General features: G+C 43.9%; 2 protein-coding genes across 6 annotated transcripts in view; one reads left to right on the top strand and one right to left on the bottom strand.

Annotated features, from left to right (window-relative positions):
• LOC121586764 (ribosome biogenesis protein bop1) overlaps nucleotides 1–11023 on the bottom strand; it is a 96796-nt gene extending 85773 nt beyond the window's left edge. For both annotated transcript variants that reach the window (XM_041903731.1, XM_041903732.1), the window contains exons 1-2: nucleotides 10888–11023; nucleotides 10200–10463 (exon numbers count right to left, since the gene is read on the bottom strand). In XM_041903731.1, the coding sequence (XP_041759665.1) occupies nucleotides 10200–10463; nucleotides 10888–10986 (363 nt within the window). In that variant the 5' untranslated portion in view covers nucleotides 10987–11023. The remainder of the gene's footprint in view (nucleotides 1–10199; nucleotides 10464–10887) is intronic.
• Nucleotides 10981–12370, top strand: part of LOC121586765 (heat shock factor protein 1) — a 28329-nt gene continuing 26939 nt past the window's right edge. Inside the window, exon 1 of one of the 4 annotated variants that reach the window (XM_041903736.2) lies at nucleotides 10981–11024. Coding sequence is in view for 3 of the 4 variants with exons in the window: in XM_041903734.2 (XP_041759668.1) it covers nucleotides 11604–11729 (126 nt within the window). In the remaining variant the exon portion in view is untranslated. The other 3 variants (XM_041903734.2, XM_041903735.2, XM_041903733.2) reach the window with 3 other exon arrangements.

Below are 12370 nucleotides of genomic sequence, written 5' to 3'. Positions count from 1 at the left end.
GTGTACGCCAACACACTGTAGTTCAGACACAAACACACACCCACGTGTACGCCAACACACTGTAGTTCAGACACAAACACACACACAGGGCAACAACTTGTTTTTAACGCTCCAAAGCGAACGCAAGCGGGCCCCAGGTTCATCAATACCATGCTGCATCATTTGAGTTATAGGGTGAAGCTCGAATGGATCCATCAGAAGGCATTCACGTCCCGTTCACACTTCCACTTAATTGGGAGCAAAACCCAAACGATAAGCCCACTTAGGCTCCCTGTCCCTGGCTTGGCCTGCTACAGCACCTCCGTCCAGAGAGAGGGGTCATCCTGGGGTCAACTCTGCTACACAACCCTCACACAGGTCCCAGGGAAACTTGTCAAAAGTTAACGGGGGTGGGGGTTGTATTAGCGGGGAGGTGTTAAGTGTATTAAGGGACTACATCGAGTAAACAAAGGGGATGCACTTTGTCTTTTTTTCTTGGATACCATTCCCCCACGTCCACCCTGAATTTGACCCCTAACCTCACATCCCTCCACCTCTCCACTTTAATGGCTGGTGGATGGAGGAGACAGCTGTAACCCACAGTGGAAGTGGCCCAGACGCTTCTGAAGACCACAGATCCTGCGTGGGTGCGTTAGGAGCAAAGCCTTCCTGGTTACTGTAAGATGAGCCACCCCCCCCTCTAGTCTTAGTCTCCCCTTTCCTCCCCTTTCCTCCCCCACTCTAACCCCATTTTATCTCCATCTCCCACCCACTCACACGCCGAGAACGCGGACCGACTGGCCGGCCGACGGCAGAGCTGGCCCGATCAGTGAGCTGGCCACGGCCGGCCGCTGCACCAGGGGACTCTCCCAGGGACCATAAAGCCTCCAGCAGCCACATTAACTTCTGCCTGGTGTGCTGAAGGCCCAGATCCCCCCCCACCAGACCACAGCAGTTCCAGACAATGATTTAAAGGTTTCAAATTTGTTCCAGTGTGCCTTTGCAATAGCATAAACACACAAATGTGCCAATTTTCTTGCTTAACCCTTTCTTGTCCTCCTTTGTTTGTGTCTCTTGGCATTGCCAAACTTAAGATCAGTGTTCGATTTGAGTGATGCAAGTGGTGCTGAAATCTGCAGCAATAAAATAAAACAAGGCTGACGAATGACGCAGTGCCCCTTGTACCTATCAGTGTCATTTCGTAATTGACGGATCTCTATGGAAAGACATATCATTCACCCAAGTTTCGTCAAAATCGAGCCAGTGGTGTCTGAAATATCGTGTGGGTTAGCTAGACTCATATCCCTGAGCACGTGTGCAAAATTTCAGCACTCTGAGGCAAAGACATCAAGATATAAAACATGCACCCATTATAGCTCCACCATGTGGTCGACATGAATGTTCTTGCATATGTTGAGTCTTGACAGCGTTTGCAACAGGTGTACAAAATCGTTACAATACGAATATCTTTGATTTATATGCATTCATCTGACAGACCACGCCCACGTGAATGTTTATTGGTCAATAGCAGCCATGTTGTTTTAGGTACTAGTCTGAGACCTTTGAACCTAAATGCCACATATCAAGTTTCGTGCAGATCGGTCATTCGGTGCCAGAAGAGCAGCGTTGTAAGTGTTTTTCACAAAATTCTAAACGGCGGAAAATCCATCACTGTGGACCATCACAGAGGAAAATGTGTTCCTTGTGAGGAGAGGGACCTACGTACTGAATTTCATGACTTCAGGTCAAACAGGGTGAGGGGCATGACTTTTCAAAGTTTGTATTTTCAAACTTGTATTTTCATCTGGCCAATTAGTGTAACTTTGATCTCAATGGCAAGACGCATAATTCACCCAAGTTGTCAAAATCAGGCCAGTGCTGTCTGAGATCGCCGTGTGACTAAAGAATCAATGGAGACGGAGCCACAGTCCCCTCCCTGATTTCATCGTGGTGGACAATAAACGTAACTTTGTGACCAGTCTCAATTTTACAATTAAAGAGACAATGAAGGCGTTCGGAGGATAAGCTGACGTCATTCCCATCCACCTTGCATGACAGTTGGAGATTTTTGAACACATCACCAGAGAGCTTAACATTGGCTGATAATTACCGCAAATATTCCACCCAGTCCCAGACACCTGGCCCTACCTATTAACCCCATCCATTTCCCCTCCGATAGTCGGCGTGGCTGCATGCCTAATTGCAAACCACTTTTGACAGAGGAGTCTGGACTTCCTGCAGGTGAAGATGGAGTCAGAAAGAGGAGGGTAGATGGTACTCAGGCAGACGTAGGCTTTACTGTAGACTGGCAAGAGAATAGACGTGACCCGATCCTGCAGGTTCATGCTCTACAACATTCGGAGAGTACGACCCTGCCTTACACAGGAAGCGGCACAGGTCCTAATCCAGGCACTTGTCATCTCCCGTCTGGATTACTGCAACTCGCTGTTGGCTGGGCTCCCTGCCTGTGCCATTAAACCCCTACAACTCATCCAGAATGCCGCAGCCCGTCTGGTGTTCAACCTTCCCAAGTTCTCTCACGTCACCCCGCTCCTCCGCACACTCCACTGGCTTCCAGTTGAAGCTCGCATCTGTTACAAGACCATGGTGCTTGCCTATGGAGCTGTGAGGGGATCGGCACCTCTGTACCTTCAGGCTCTGATCAGTCCCTACACCCAAACGAGGGCATTGCGTTCATCCACCTCTGGCCTGCTGGCTCCCCTTCCTCTGCGGAAGCACAGTTCCCGCTCAGCCCAGTCAAAACTGTTCGCTGCTCTGGCACCCCAATGGTGGAACAAGCTCCCTCACGACGCCAGGACAGCGGAGTCACTCACCACCTTCCGGAGACATTTGAAACCCCACCTCTTTAAGGAATACCTGGGATAGGATAAAGTAATCCTTCTACCCCCCCACCAAAAAATAAAAATAAAAATAAATAAATACATTTATTTAAAAAATAAAAAATAAAAAATAAATAAAACACATTGTAAAGTGGTTATCCCACTGGCTATAGGGTGAATGCACCAATTTGTAAGTCGCTCTGGATAAGAGCGTCTGCTAAATGACGTAAATGTAAACATGGACCAATAGTCACCTGCCTGTTCCTGCATGTAATAAATATAATGTCCACTAGGAGGTAGTAAAGAGTAATATTGATGAAATCCACACAAGCTGATGGATATTTCCTCTGGTGTATAACTGGATGACGGATATTATTATCTAGACTGATCTAGAGTTCTAGACAAATGTGTGAGTTGGTGATAATGAAAAGCTTTGAAAAGATACTATTATTTTATTGCAAGAGAAAAAGTTATTTATTAAAGATGACAAGAAAATAAATTATGCTTCAAATAACCAACATAAACACATTACAGTCAACACATTTTAGTAAAAAAACTAAAATGTCTATATCCTGAAGTAAAAAAAAAAAAAAAGATCAATCTAGAGAGAGAGCTACATTAGCAAAAGTATGTGGACACCTGCTCGTATAACATCTCATTCCAAAATGAATATGGAGTTGGTCCCCCCCTTCACTGCTGTAACAGCCTCTACCCTTCTGGGAAGGCTTTCCACTAGATGTTGGAACATTGCTGCAGGGACTTGCTTCCATTCAGCCACAAGAACATTAATGAGGTTGGGCATTGATGTAGGGCAATTAGGCCTGGCTCGCAGTCGGTCTTACAATTCACCCCAAAGGTGTTCGATGGGGTTGAGGTCAAGACTATGTGCAGGCCAGTCAAGTTCTTCCACACCGATCTCAACAAACAATTTCTGTATGGACCTTGCTTTGTGCACGGGGGCATTGTCATGCTGAAACAGGAAAGGGCCTTCCCCAAACTGTTGCCACAAAGTTGGAAGCACAGAATCATCTAGAATGTCATTGTATGCTGTAGCGTTAAGATTTCCCTTCACTGGAACTAAAGGGCCTAGCCCGAACTATGAAAAACAGCCCCAGACCATTATTTCTCCTCCCACTAAACTTTACAGTTGGCACTATGCATTGGGGCTGGTAGCGTTCTCCTGGCATCCTCCAAACCCAGATTCGTCCGTCGGACTGCCAGAGGGTGAAGCGTGATTCAGCATCACTCCAGAGTCCAATGGCAGCGAGCTGTAAACCACTCCAGAAGACGCTTGGCTGCTCGGCCATGGAAACCCATTTCATGAAGCTCCCGACGAACAGTTCTTGTACTGACGTTGCTTCCAGAGGCAGTTTGGAACTCGGTAGTGAGTGTTGCAACCGAGCACAGACAATTTGAATGCGCTAAAGCACTTGGTGGCCCCATTCTGTGAGCTTGTGTGGCCTACCACTTCGCAGCTGAGCCGTTGTCGCTTCTAGACGTTTCCACGTCACAATAACAATGCACTACAGCTCTAGCAGGGCAGACATTTGACGAAGTGACTTGTTGGAAAGGTGGCAACCTTTGACAGTGCCAAGTTCAAAGTCACTGAGCTCCTCACTAAGGCCATTCTACTGCCAATGTTTGTCTATGGAGATTGCATGACTGTGTGCTTGATTTTATTCACCGTTCAGCAACGGCTGCGGCTGAAATAGCCGAATCCACTAATTTGAAGGGGTGTCCACATACTTGTGTGTACACACACACAGCATTCGGAAAGTATTCAGACCCCTTTACTTTTTCCACATAGTTACGTTACAGCTTTATTCTAAAATTGATTAAATATATATTTTTCTCAATCTACACACAATACCCCATAATGACAAAGCAAAAGCATTTCAGAACATTTTGCGAAATTTCCCGTGTAGCTCAGTTGGTAGAGCATGGCGCTTGCAATGCCAGGGTTGTGGGTTCGATTCCCACGGGGGACCAGTATGAAAATGTATGCACTCACTAACTGTAAGTCGCTCTGGATAAGAGCTAAATTACTAAAATGTAAATAAATACCTTATTTACATAAGGATTCAGACCATTTGCTATGAGACTCGAAATTGAGCTAAAGTGCATCCTGTTTCCATTGATCATACTGGAGATGTTTCTACAACTTGATTGGAGTCCACCTCTGGTAAATTCAATTGATTGGACATGATTTGTAAAAGGCACACACCTGTCTATATAAGGTCCCACAGTTGACAGTGCATGTCAGAGCAAAAACCAAGCCATGAGGTCGAAGGAATTGTCCGTAGAGCTCCGAGACAGGATTGTGTCGAGGCACAGATCTGGGGAAGGGTACCAAAAACTGTCTGCAGCATTGAAGGTCCCCAAGAATACAGTGGCCTCCATCAAGTTTGGAACCACCAAGACTCTTCCTAGAGCTGGCCATCCGGCCAAACTGAGCAATCGGGGGAGAAGGGCCTTGGTCAGGGAGGTGACCAAGAACCCATGGTCAATCTAACAGAGCTCCAGAGTTCCTCTGTGGAGATGGGCGAACCTTCCAGAAGGACAACCATCTCTGCAGCACTCCACCAATCAGGCCTTTATTGTAGAGTGGCCAGACGGAAGCCACTCCTCAGTAAAACGCACATGACAGCCCGCTTGGAGTTTGCCAAAAGGCACCTAAAGGATTCGCAGACCATGAAAAACAAGATTCTCTGGTCTGATGAAACCAAGATTTAACTATTTGGCCTGAATGCCAAGCGTCACGTCTGGAGAAAACCAGGCACCGCTCATCACCTGGACAATACCATCCCTACGGTGAAGCATGGTGGTGGCAGCATCATGCTGTGGGGATGTTTTTCTGTGGCAGGGACTGGGAGACTAGTCAGGATCGAGGGAAAGATGAACAGAGCAAGGTACAGAGATATCCTTGATGAAAACCTCAGGACCTCAGACTGGGGAAAAGGATCACCTTCCAACAGGACAATGACCCTAAGCACACAGCCAAGACAACGCAGGAGTGGCTTCGGGACAAGTCTCAATGTCCTTGAGTGGCCCAGCCAGAGCCCCGACTTAAACCTGATCGAACATCTCTGAAGAGACCTGAAAATAGCTGTGCAGCGACGCTCCCCATCCAACCTGACAGAGCTTGAGAGGATCTGCAGAGAAGAATGGGAGAAACTCCCCAAATACAGGTGTGCCAAGCTTGTAGCGTCATACCCAAGAATACTCGAGACTATAATCGCTGCCAAAAGGTGCTTCAACAAAGTACTGAGTAAAGGGTCTGAATACTTATGTAAATGTGATTTCAGTTTTGTATTTTTAATACATTTGCCAAAAAAAATTCTAAAAACCTGTTTTTGCTTTGTCATTATGGGGTGTGTGTGTGTATTCCGTTGCGTTACAGAATAAGGCTGTAACGTAACAAAATGTGGAAAAAGTGAAGGGGTCTGAATACTTTCCAAATGCACTGTGTATACTACTGGTAGAAAGCTAACAACCATTCTCTTTTTTTATCTATGTAGTAGTCTGGTTTTTAGAATATTTACTCACAACTGTATTTAAAAGATTGCATTTATATACAACCAGAAATAGCACCTATCAGGCCCCATCTTATGTTGGCACTTGCTGTATGAAGCAATGTTTTCCCTATTGGTACTTTGGCAGGTCAAGATAGAACAGGCCTGGGCAAGCTTCTGCGCCACGAAGTCAAAACACTGGTATAAACATCAATACTAGTTCTAAAAGAGCTACAAATAACAATTAAACAAAACATAGATGGTGCTATAGATGTAAGTACACTTCCAATGACTTCATGCAGATGGCTAATACATTTATTAACCCTAATCTTAACATGTGTATAACAGAATAACCTTGTGTTCTACAGGCATGCTGAACAGGCAAGGACGGCACACAGTCCGAGTCACACGGGGCACACACTGGCTTCTGGCAGGACGCACACACGTGCCACCTTCCTGTCATTGTTGTGGTCACAGCTCAGTGGTATTTATGCGAGGTGGTTACAGAGCGAGCCTGCAAGGATGCGACTTCAGTGTCACTTTGCTCAGAAGTCTCTGAAATATGATCATCATAATCACTCCCTGAATTGTCCTGAGAGTGATCCTGCTGACATTTTTACCTGAAAATAAAAAAACGTTGGTGTCACCCAAATTTACCTTGAACAGAGGAACTCAAGATTTAGGTACATTTTCTTTTTTAGCTTTAAGACAGATTGCCCCCATCCCTCTAGCACAATGTGTTATTTATAACATTTAAAGAGAATATCTATTAACTAATATATGGCCATTTAGATTTTTCATATAACTTTACCTTCTCAGGCATGTCAGCAGAGCATATGACGAGCTTTACTCCTGCAGCTGATTGTCTGTCAGCTCAAAATTAAGTGACACACGTTCCCTTTCTTGAGGGTGCATTTCACTCGATATTATGTTTCCGTAGTAGCCCAAGGGTGGTTTTGACAGTGGGTCAAAATTACCTGAATGTATTTCTAGCATTTTATATCCACATGGATTTATCAGACAAAGATATGTATGCCTTGGGGGAAAATGTCAGTCGCTTGAGGGTCTAATGAACCGGCTATCATTCCTTAATAACAGGAAAACTCAAGTAACGGAGAGTTGCCCCCCCCCATTCATTTAAAGCAGGGGTACTTTTTCAGCCTTGGACCCAAATGAGAAATTCTGTGTTTCCTGGGACCCAAGCTAATGAAAACGTACCCCCTTTTGGGGCCCTAAGCGAGATTTAGTTGGGGGGGGGGGGCGATCCCACCTCGCGAGCAAAACATAATAGTAGCCCCCCTCTTGATTGCAGAGGGAAACATTTAAGTTTTATTTAATTTCCTGCAATTCTACACATTTTGCCATGGGTTATAGAGAATGCCATTTTTAAAGCAAGTCTTCTGCAACGCTACACATTTTGGCATGGGGCGCAGAGAATACTTTGCGGTTTTTAAGCTAATTTCCTGCAATTCTACAAATGTTGCCATGACTTATGTCATGTTAATATGATATCTGAGTGAGAGTGGCATGTGCCCTGCATGCCCGGTCAGTATTCAAACATGATTACTACAAGTTTAGATAGCTGGCAAGACTAATTTACCAATCAAAAACTTGTTGCTGACATGGCTAATTGAGTGACTATCAGTGACTGACATAAGAGAAAAACTGCTGATGAACAACCACATTTCTAAATTGCACCTTGGGTATTCTACTATTCTAACTCTCAACAGGGAGTTAAAACCCAGACAGATTCCCAAAAAAAAGAATAATATTCAAATTTTACTCTGACATGTCGCGACCCACCATTATTAACATGTCCGTGACCCATACTTTAAGAGAAGCTGATTTAAGGAAATAGCATAGCATGTTAAAGTAGTGCTTCTTCCTTACATTTGAGAAATCAGAACACTTCCACCACTTTGGCCAGTGTGCTCTGAGCACTCAGAGAGAAAACACTGAATTTGCAAACCAGCATTCTGATATTACCCATCTAGTAATCACACAACTCACTTCACCCATCCACCAACACTGCAATGACTTAATAGCTGTTTACTGCTGTGATAAAAATGTATACACTGAACAAAAATATAAACGCAACATGCGTTAGTTAGTTCATATAAGGAAATCAGTCGATTGAAATAAATAAATTAGGCCCTAATCTATGGATTTCACGACTCATAGGGCGGCGCACAATTGGCCCAGCGTCGTCCGGGTTTGGCCGGTGAAGGCAGTCATTGTAAATAAGAATTTGTTCTTAACTGACTTGCCTAGTTAAATAAAGGTAAAATAAAATAAATAAAAAATATGTATCGGTTTGTCACAGATACCTTAAAAAAAAAAAGTAGGGACGTGGATCACAAAACTAGTCAGTATCTGGTGTGACCACCATTTGCCTCATGCAGCGCAACATCCCCTTCGCATAGAGTTGATCAGGCTGTTGATTGTGGCCTGTGGAATGTTGTCCCAATCCTCTTCAGTGGCTGTGCGAAATTGCTGGATATTGGCGGGAACTGGAACACGCTGTCGTACACGTCGATCCAGAGCATCCCAAACATGCTCAATAGGTGATATGTCTGGTGAGTATGCAGGCCATGGAAGAACTGGGACATTTTCAGCTTCCAGGAACTGTGTACAGATCCTTGCGACATGGGGTTGTGCATTATCAAGCTGAAATATGAGGTGATGGCAGCGGATGAATGGCACAACAATGGGCCTCAGGATCTTGTCACTGTATTTCTGTGCATTCGAATTGTCATCGATAAAATGCAATTGTCCGTAGCTTATGCCTGCCCATACCATAACCCCACCATGGGGCACTCTGTTCACAACGTTGACATCAGCAAACCGCTCGCCCACACAACACCATACACGCTGTCTGACATCTGCCCGGTACAGTTGAAACTGGGATTCATCCGTGAAGAGCACACTACTCCAGCATGACAGTGGCCATCGAAGATGAGCATTTGGTTACGACCCTGGTGAAGATGACAAGCACGCAGATGAGCTTCCTTGAGACGGTTTCTGACAGTTTGTGCAGAAATTCTTTGGTTGTGCAAACCCACAGTTGCATCAGCTGTCCGGGTGGCTGGTTTCAGATGATCCCGCAGGTGAAGAAGCCGGATGTAGAGGTCCTGGGCTGGCGTGGTTACACATGGTCTGCGGTTGTGAGGCCAGTTGGATGTACTACCAAATTCTCTAAAACGACGTTGGAGGTGGCTTATGGTAGAGAAATTAACATTCAATTCTCTGGCAACATCCTGGACACCGCATGCCAATTGCACTCCCTCAAAACTTGAGACATCTATGGCATTGTGTTGTGTGAAAAGACTGCACATTTTAGAGTCACCTTTTAGTGTCCCCAGCACAAGGTGCACCTGTGTAATGATCACGCTGTTTAATTATCTTCTTGATATGCCACACCGGTCAGGTGGATGGATTATATTGGCAAAGGAGAAATGCTCACTAAGAGGGATGTAAACAAATTTGAGCACAACATTTGAGAGAAATAAGCTTTTTGTGCGAATGGAACATTTCTGGGATCTTTACTTCAGCTCATGAAACATGGGACCAACACTTGTTGCGTTTATATTGTTGTTCAGTGTAGCTGTTTTTTGCAAACACACAAATATATCACCTTGTTGAGTAAGGAGCAGCCATCACAAAATAAAATAGATTTCTGCACACTGTTAAATCCTACCGCAGTTTATTGAGTGCAAGGTCGGACAAAGTCAAGACCTTTGGGTCAAAACGTTTGCACTCAAACTGCCTTTAACTAGCCTAGAGTTTTTCCTGGCGAGGTCACGTGGTCAGGAAAAACTCAGGAACATACTATATTGCTTCTGTAAAAGAAATAGACTCCCATATTCACCGTAGGTTGATTCTCATCTGTAGCAGGCGGTGCAGCAGATGTTTCAACACCACTACTATTCTTCAGACTCTCATCTAGAATGACAGCATCATCATCATCATCATCATCTTCATCATCCCCTTCTTCAGCATTCTCTTCTTCATCTTGACTGTCACTCCCAGAGTCTTCCAGTCCTGAGAACACACTCTCCTCGCTATCTGAGAGGTCTGCATCTTCCTCCTCCCCAGCCTTCTTCTCAGTGACATCTTTGTCAAATATGGGAAGCTGAAATAGTAGAGACAGAAAAACAGAGACATACAGATTTGAATAGATGGGCAAACATGAATGAGTTAGCACTGACACTGATACAAAATGAATATAGAATCTTCGAACGTTAGCAAGTTACCTGACCCAAGTGAGCCACTGGCAATAGTACAAGGATGCTTGCTAGCTGATCAAGGTGAGACAGACAATTACCTTGTCACTGTTTATACAAAAACATCCTTACTTATTTTATTAGCAAATAAATCAGGGGACTATGTGATTAAGACAAAAAAGTTAGTTCGAAAAAACGGCAGTGTTTGAGCCTGCACATCCACATTTTCCTGCATAGCCAACGTGCTAGCCTAGCTAGCAGGTTAGCAACAATTACATGTTTTAGCTAACGTTACCCTTTTACCGAATATACATTTCAGAAATACTTTCGTACCTGGTCATCGTCCTCTTCAGCAACTCTTTTCTTCGCACTATTTTCTTTCGCTTTACTCATGGTGCCGTTTTTCTGTGATTCAATATTTACTGTAGGCATGCTTCTTGGACATCAACAGCCAACCATGTGGGATTCCGGTAAGAGGTCAAAGTTGAAAGTTGAAGGTCTGTTTTAAAACTGCGATTTTCGAGAACGATTACAAACATATATGATATGACTTTCTTGTACATACCAACATAAAGCCTAAATGTGTTACAAATTGTTAATTGAGTTCAAAGTGAGTCTTGGTGTATTTTATAATCGCATTTTGTGCTATATTATTATATAAATACTATAAGTTGACTATATACTATTTTAACATTCAATTCATGACATTTTAGTTCTATGGATATTTTTTTCTTCCCCGTGATGATGTCACAAAATGGCGACCACCATGCGCCTGTGCAATAGCCTTTCTCTACGCACTTTGTAGCTATATCGATTTGATGGAAATTTCCACTCGTAATAGTTTGTCAATTATAAGTCATATATTAATTAGTTTTTGAAAAATGTTCGTTTAGGCGAATACTGCCACACATAATTACAGAGTTGTTCGAGCAAAGACCGAACAGTCAAGAGCATTGTGCTTGTTTTGGATTTGTTTTTCTCTGGAGTTCCCTCCCCCCGTGTGCTGTTTTGGAGTTGATTAACTTTTGCAGTGATTCTATTTCGTTGATATGGAGTTTCACGGTGGTGGGTCTGGTGGGGTCGTGGTCAGTGGCAGTAACGTTCCTGCATTTCTTACGAAACTTTGGACTCTTGTTGAGGATCCGGAAACCGATCCTCTGATCTGCTGGAGCCCAGTGAGTTAACTAGCTTGCTAGCTGCTAATGCTAACGAACCTGCTAGCTAACTGATGGACACCTTCGTATAAGTTAACTTAGACTTGGTTCGCTTTATAGACAGTTGCTTATTGCCAATCAATATGGTTTCACATTTCATATTTGGTGTTAACTAGTTAGCGGGACATAATTTATAGCTAGCTAACGTTAGTTATGATAAAACACAACAGTGAACTAACTAGTTATCTTAACTTCCTAACCAGATTTGTACGAATAACTAACTCTGTGTCCGAAAGATGTAGCTAGCTATCCAGATAGCTAACTAGACAATTTAGCTAATTTGGTAAAACGATTAATCAGCAAAAGTCAGCAAGGCCAAGGGCCGGGGGAGCTTCGTGGCGGATGGTTTTGTCAGTCCACGCGTCAGCTGTTACTGGGTGTCAATTATCAATAGCTAACAATGCTAGTTAGCCGCCTGTCTGCAACTAACTACTTCATTTGGTTAACTGTGTGTGTAGACATTATGTAGCTGTATGTGTGTAAAAAAAAAAAAAAGCCATGCAAACACCACATTGAAACTAGCTAACGTTAGCTACAGCATTGTTATGAGAAAAGGGGGTGTGTGAAAAGGGGTGTGTGGCTGTGTAAGCAACTATGAATGA

This window comes from Coregonus clupeaformis, chromosome 17 (assembly GCF_020615455.1).
Source record: "Coregonus clupeaformis isolate EN_2021a chromosome 17, ASM2061545v1, whole genome shotgun sequence".
Lineage (NCBI taxonomy): Eukaryota > Metazoa > Chordata > Actinopteri > Salmoniformes > Salmonidae > Coregonus > Coregonus clupeaformis.
The sequence above is the reverse complement of the archived record's forward strand: the minus strand, read 5'-3'. Positions and strand labels throughout refer to the sequence as shown.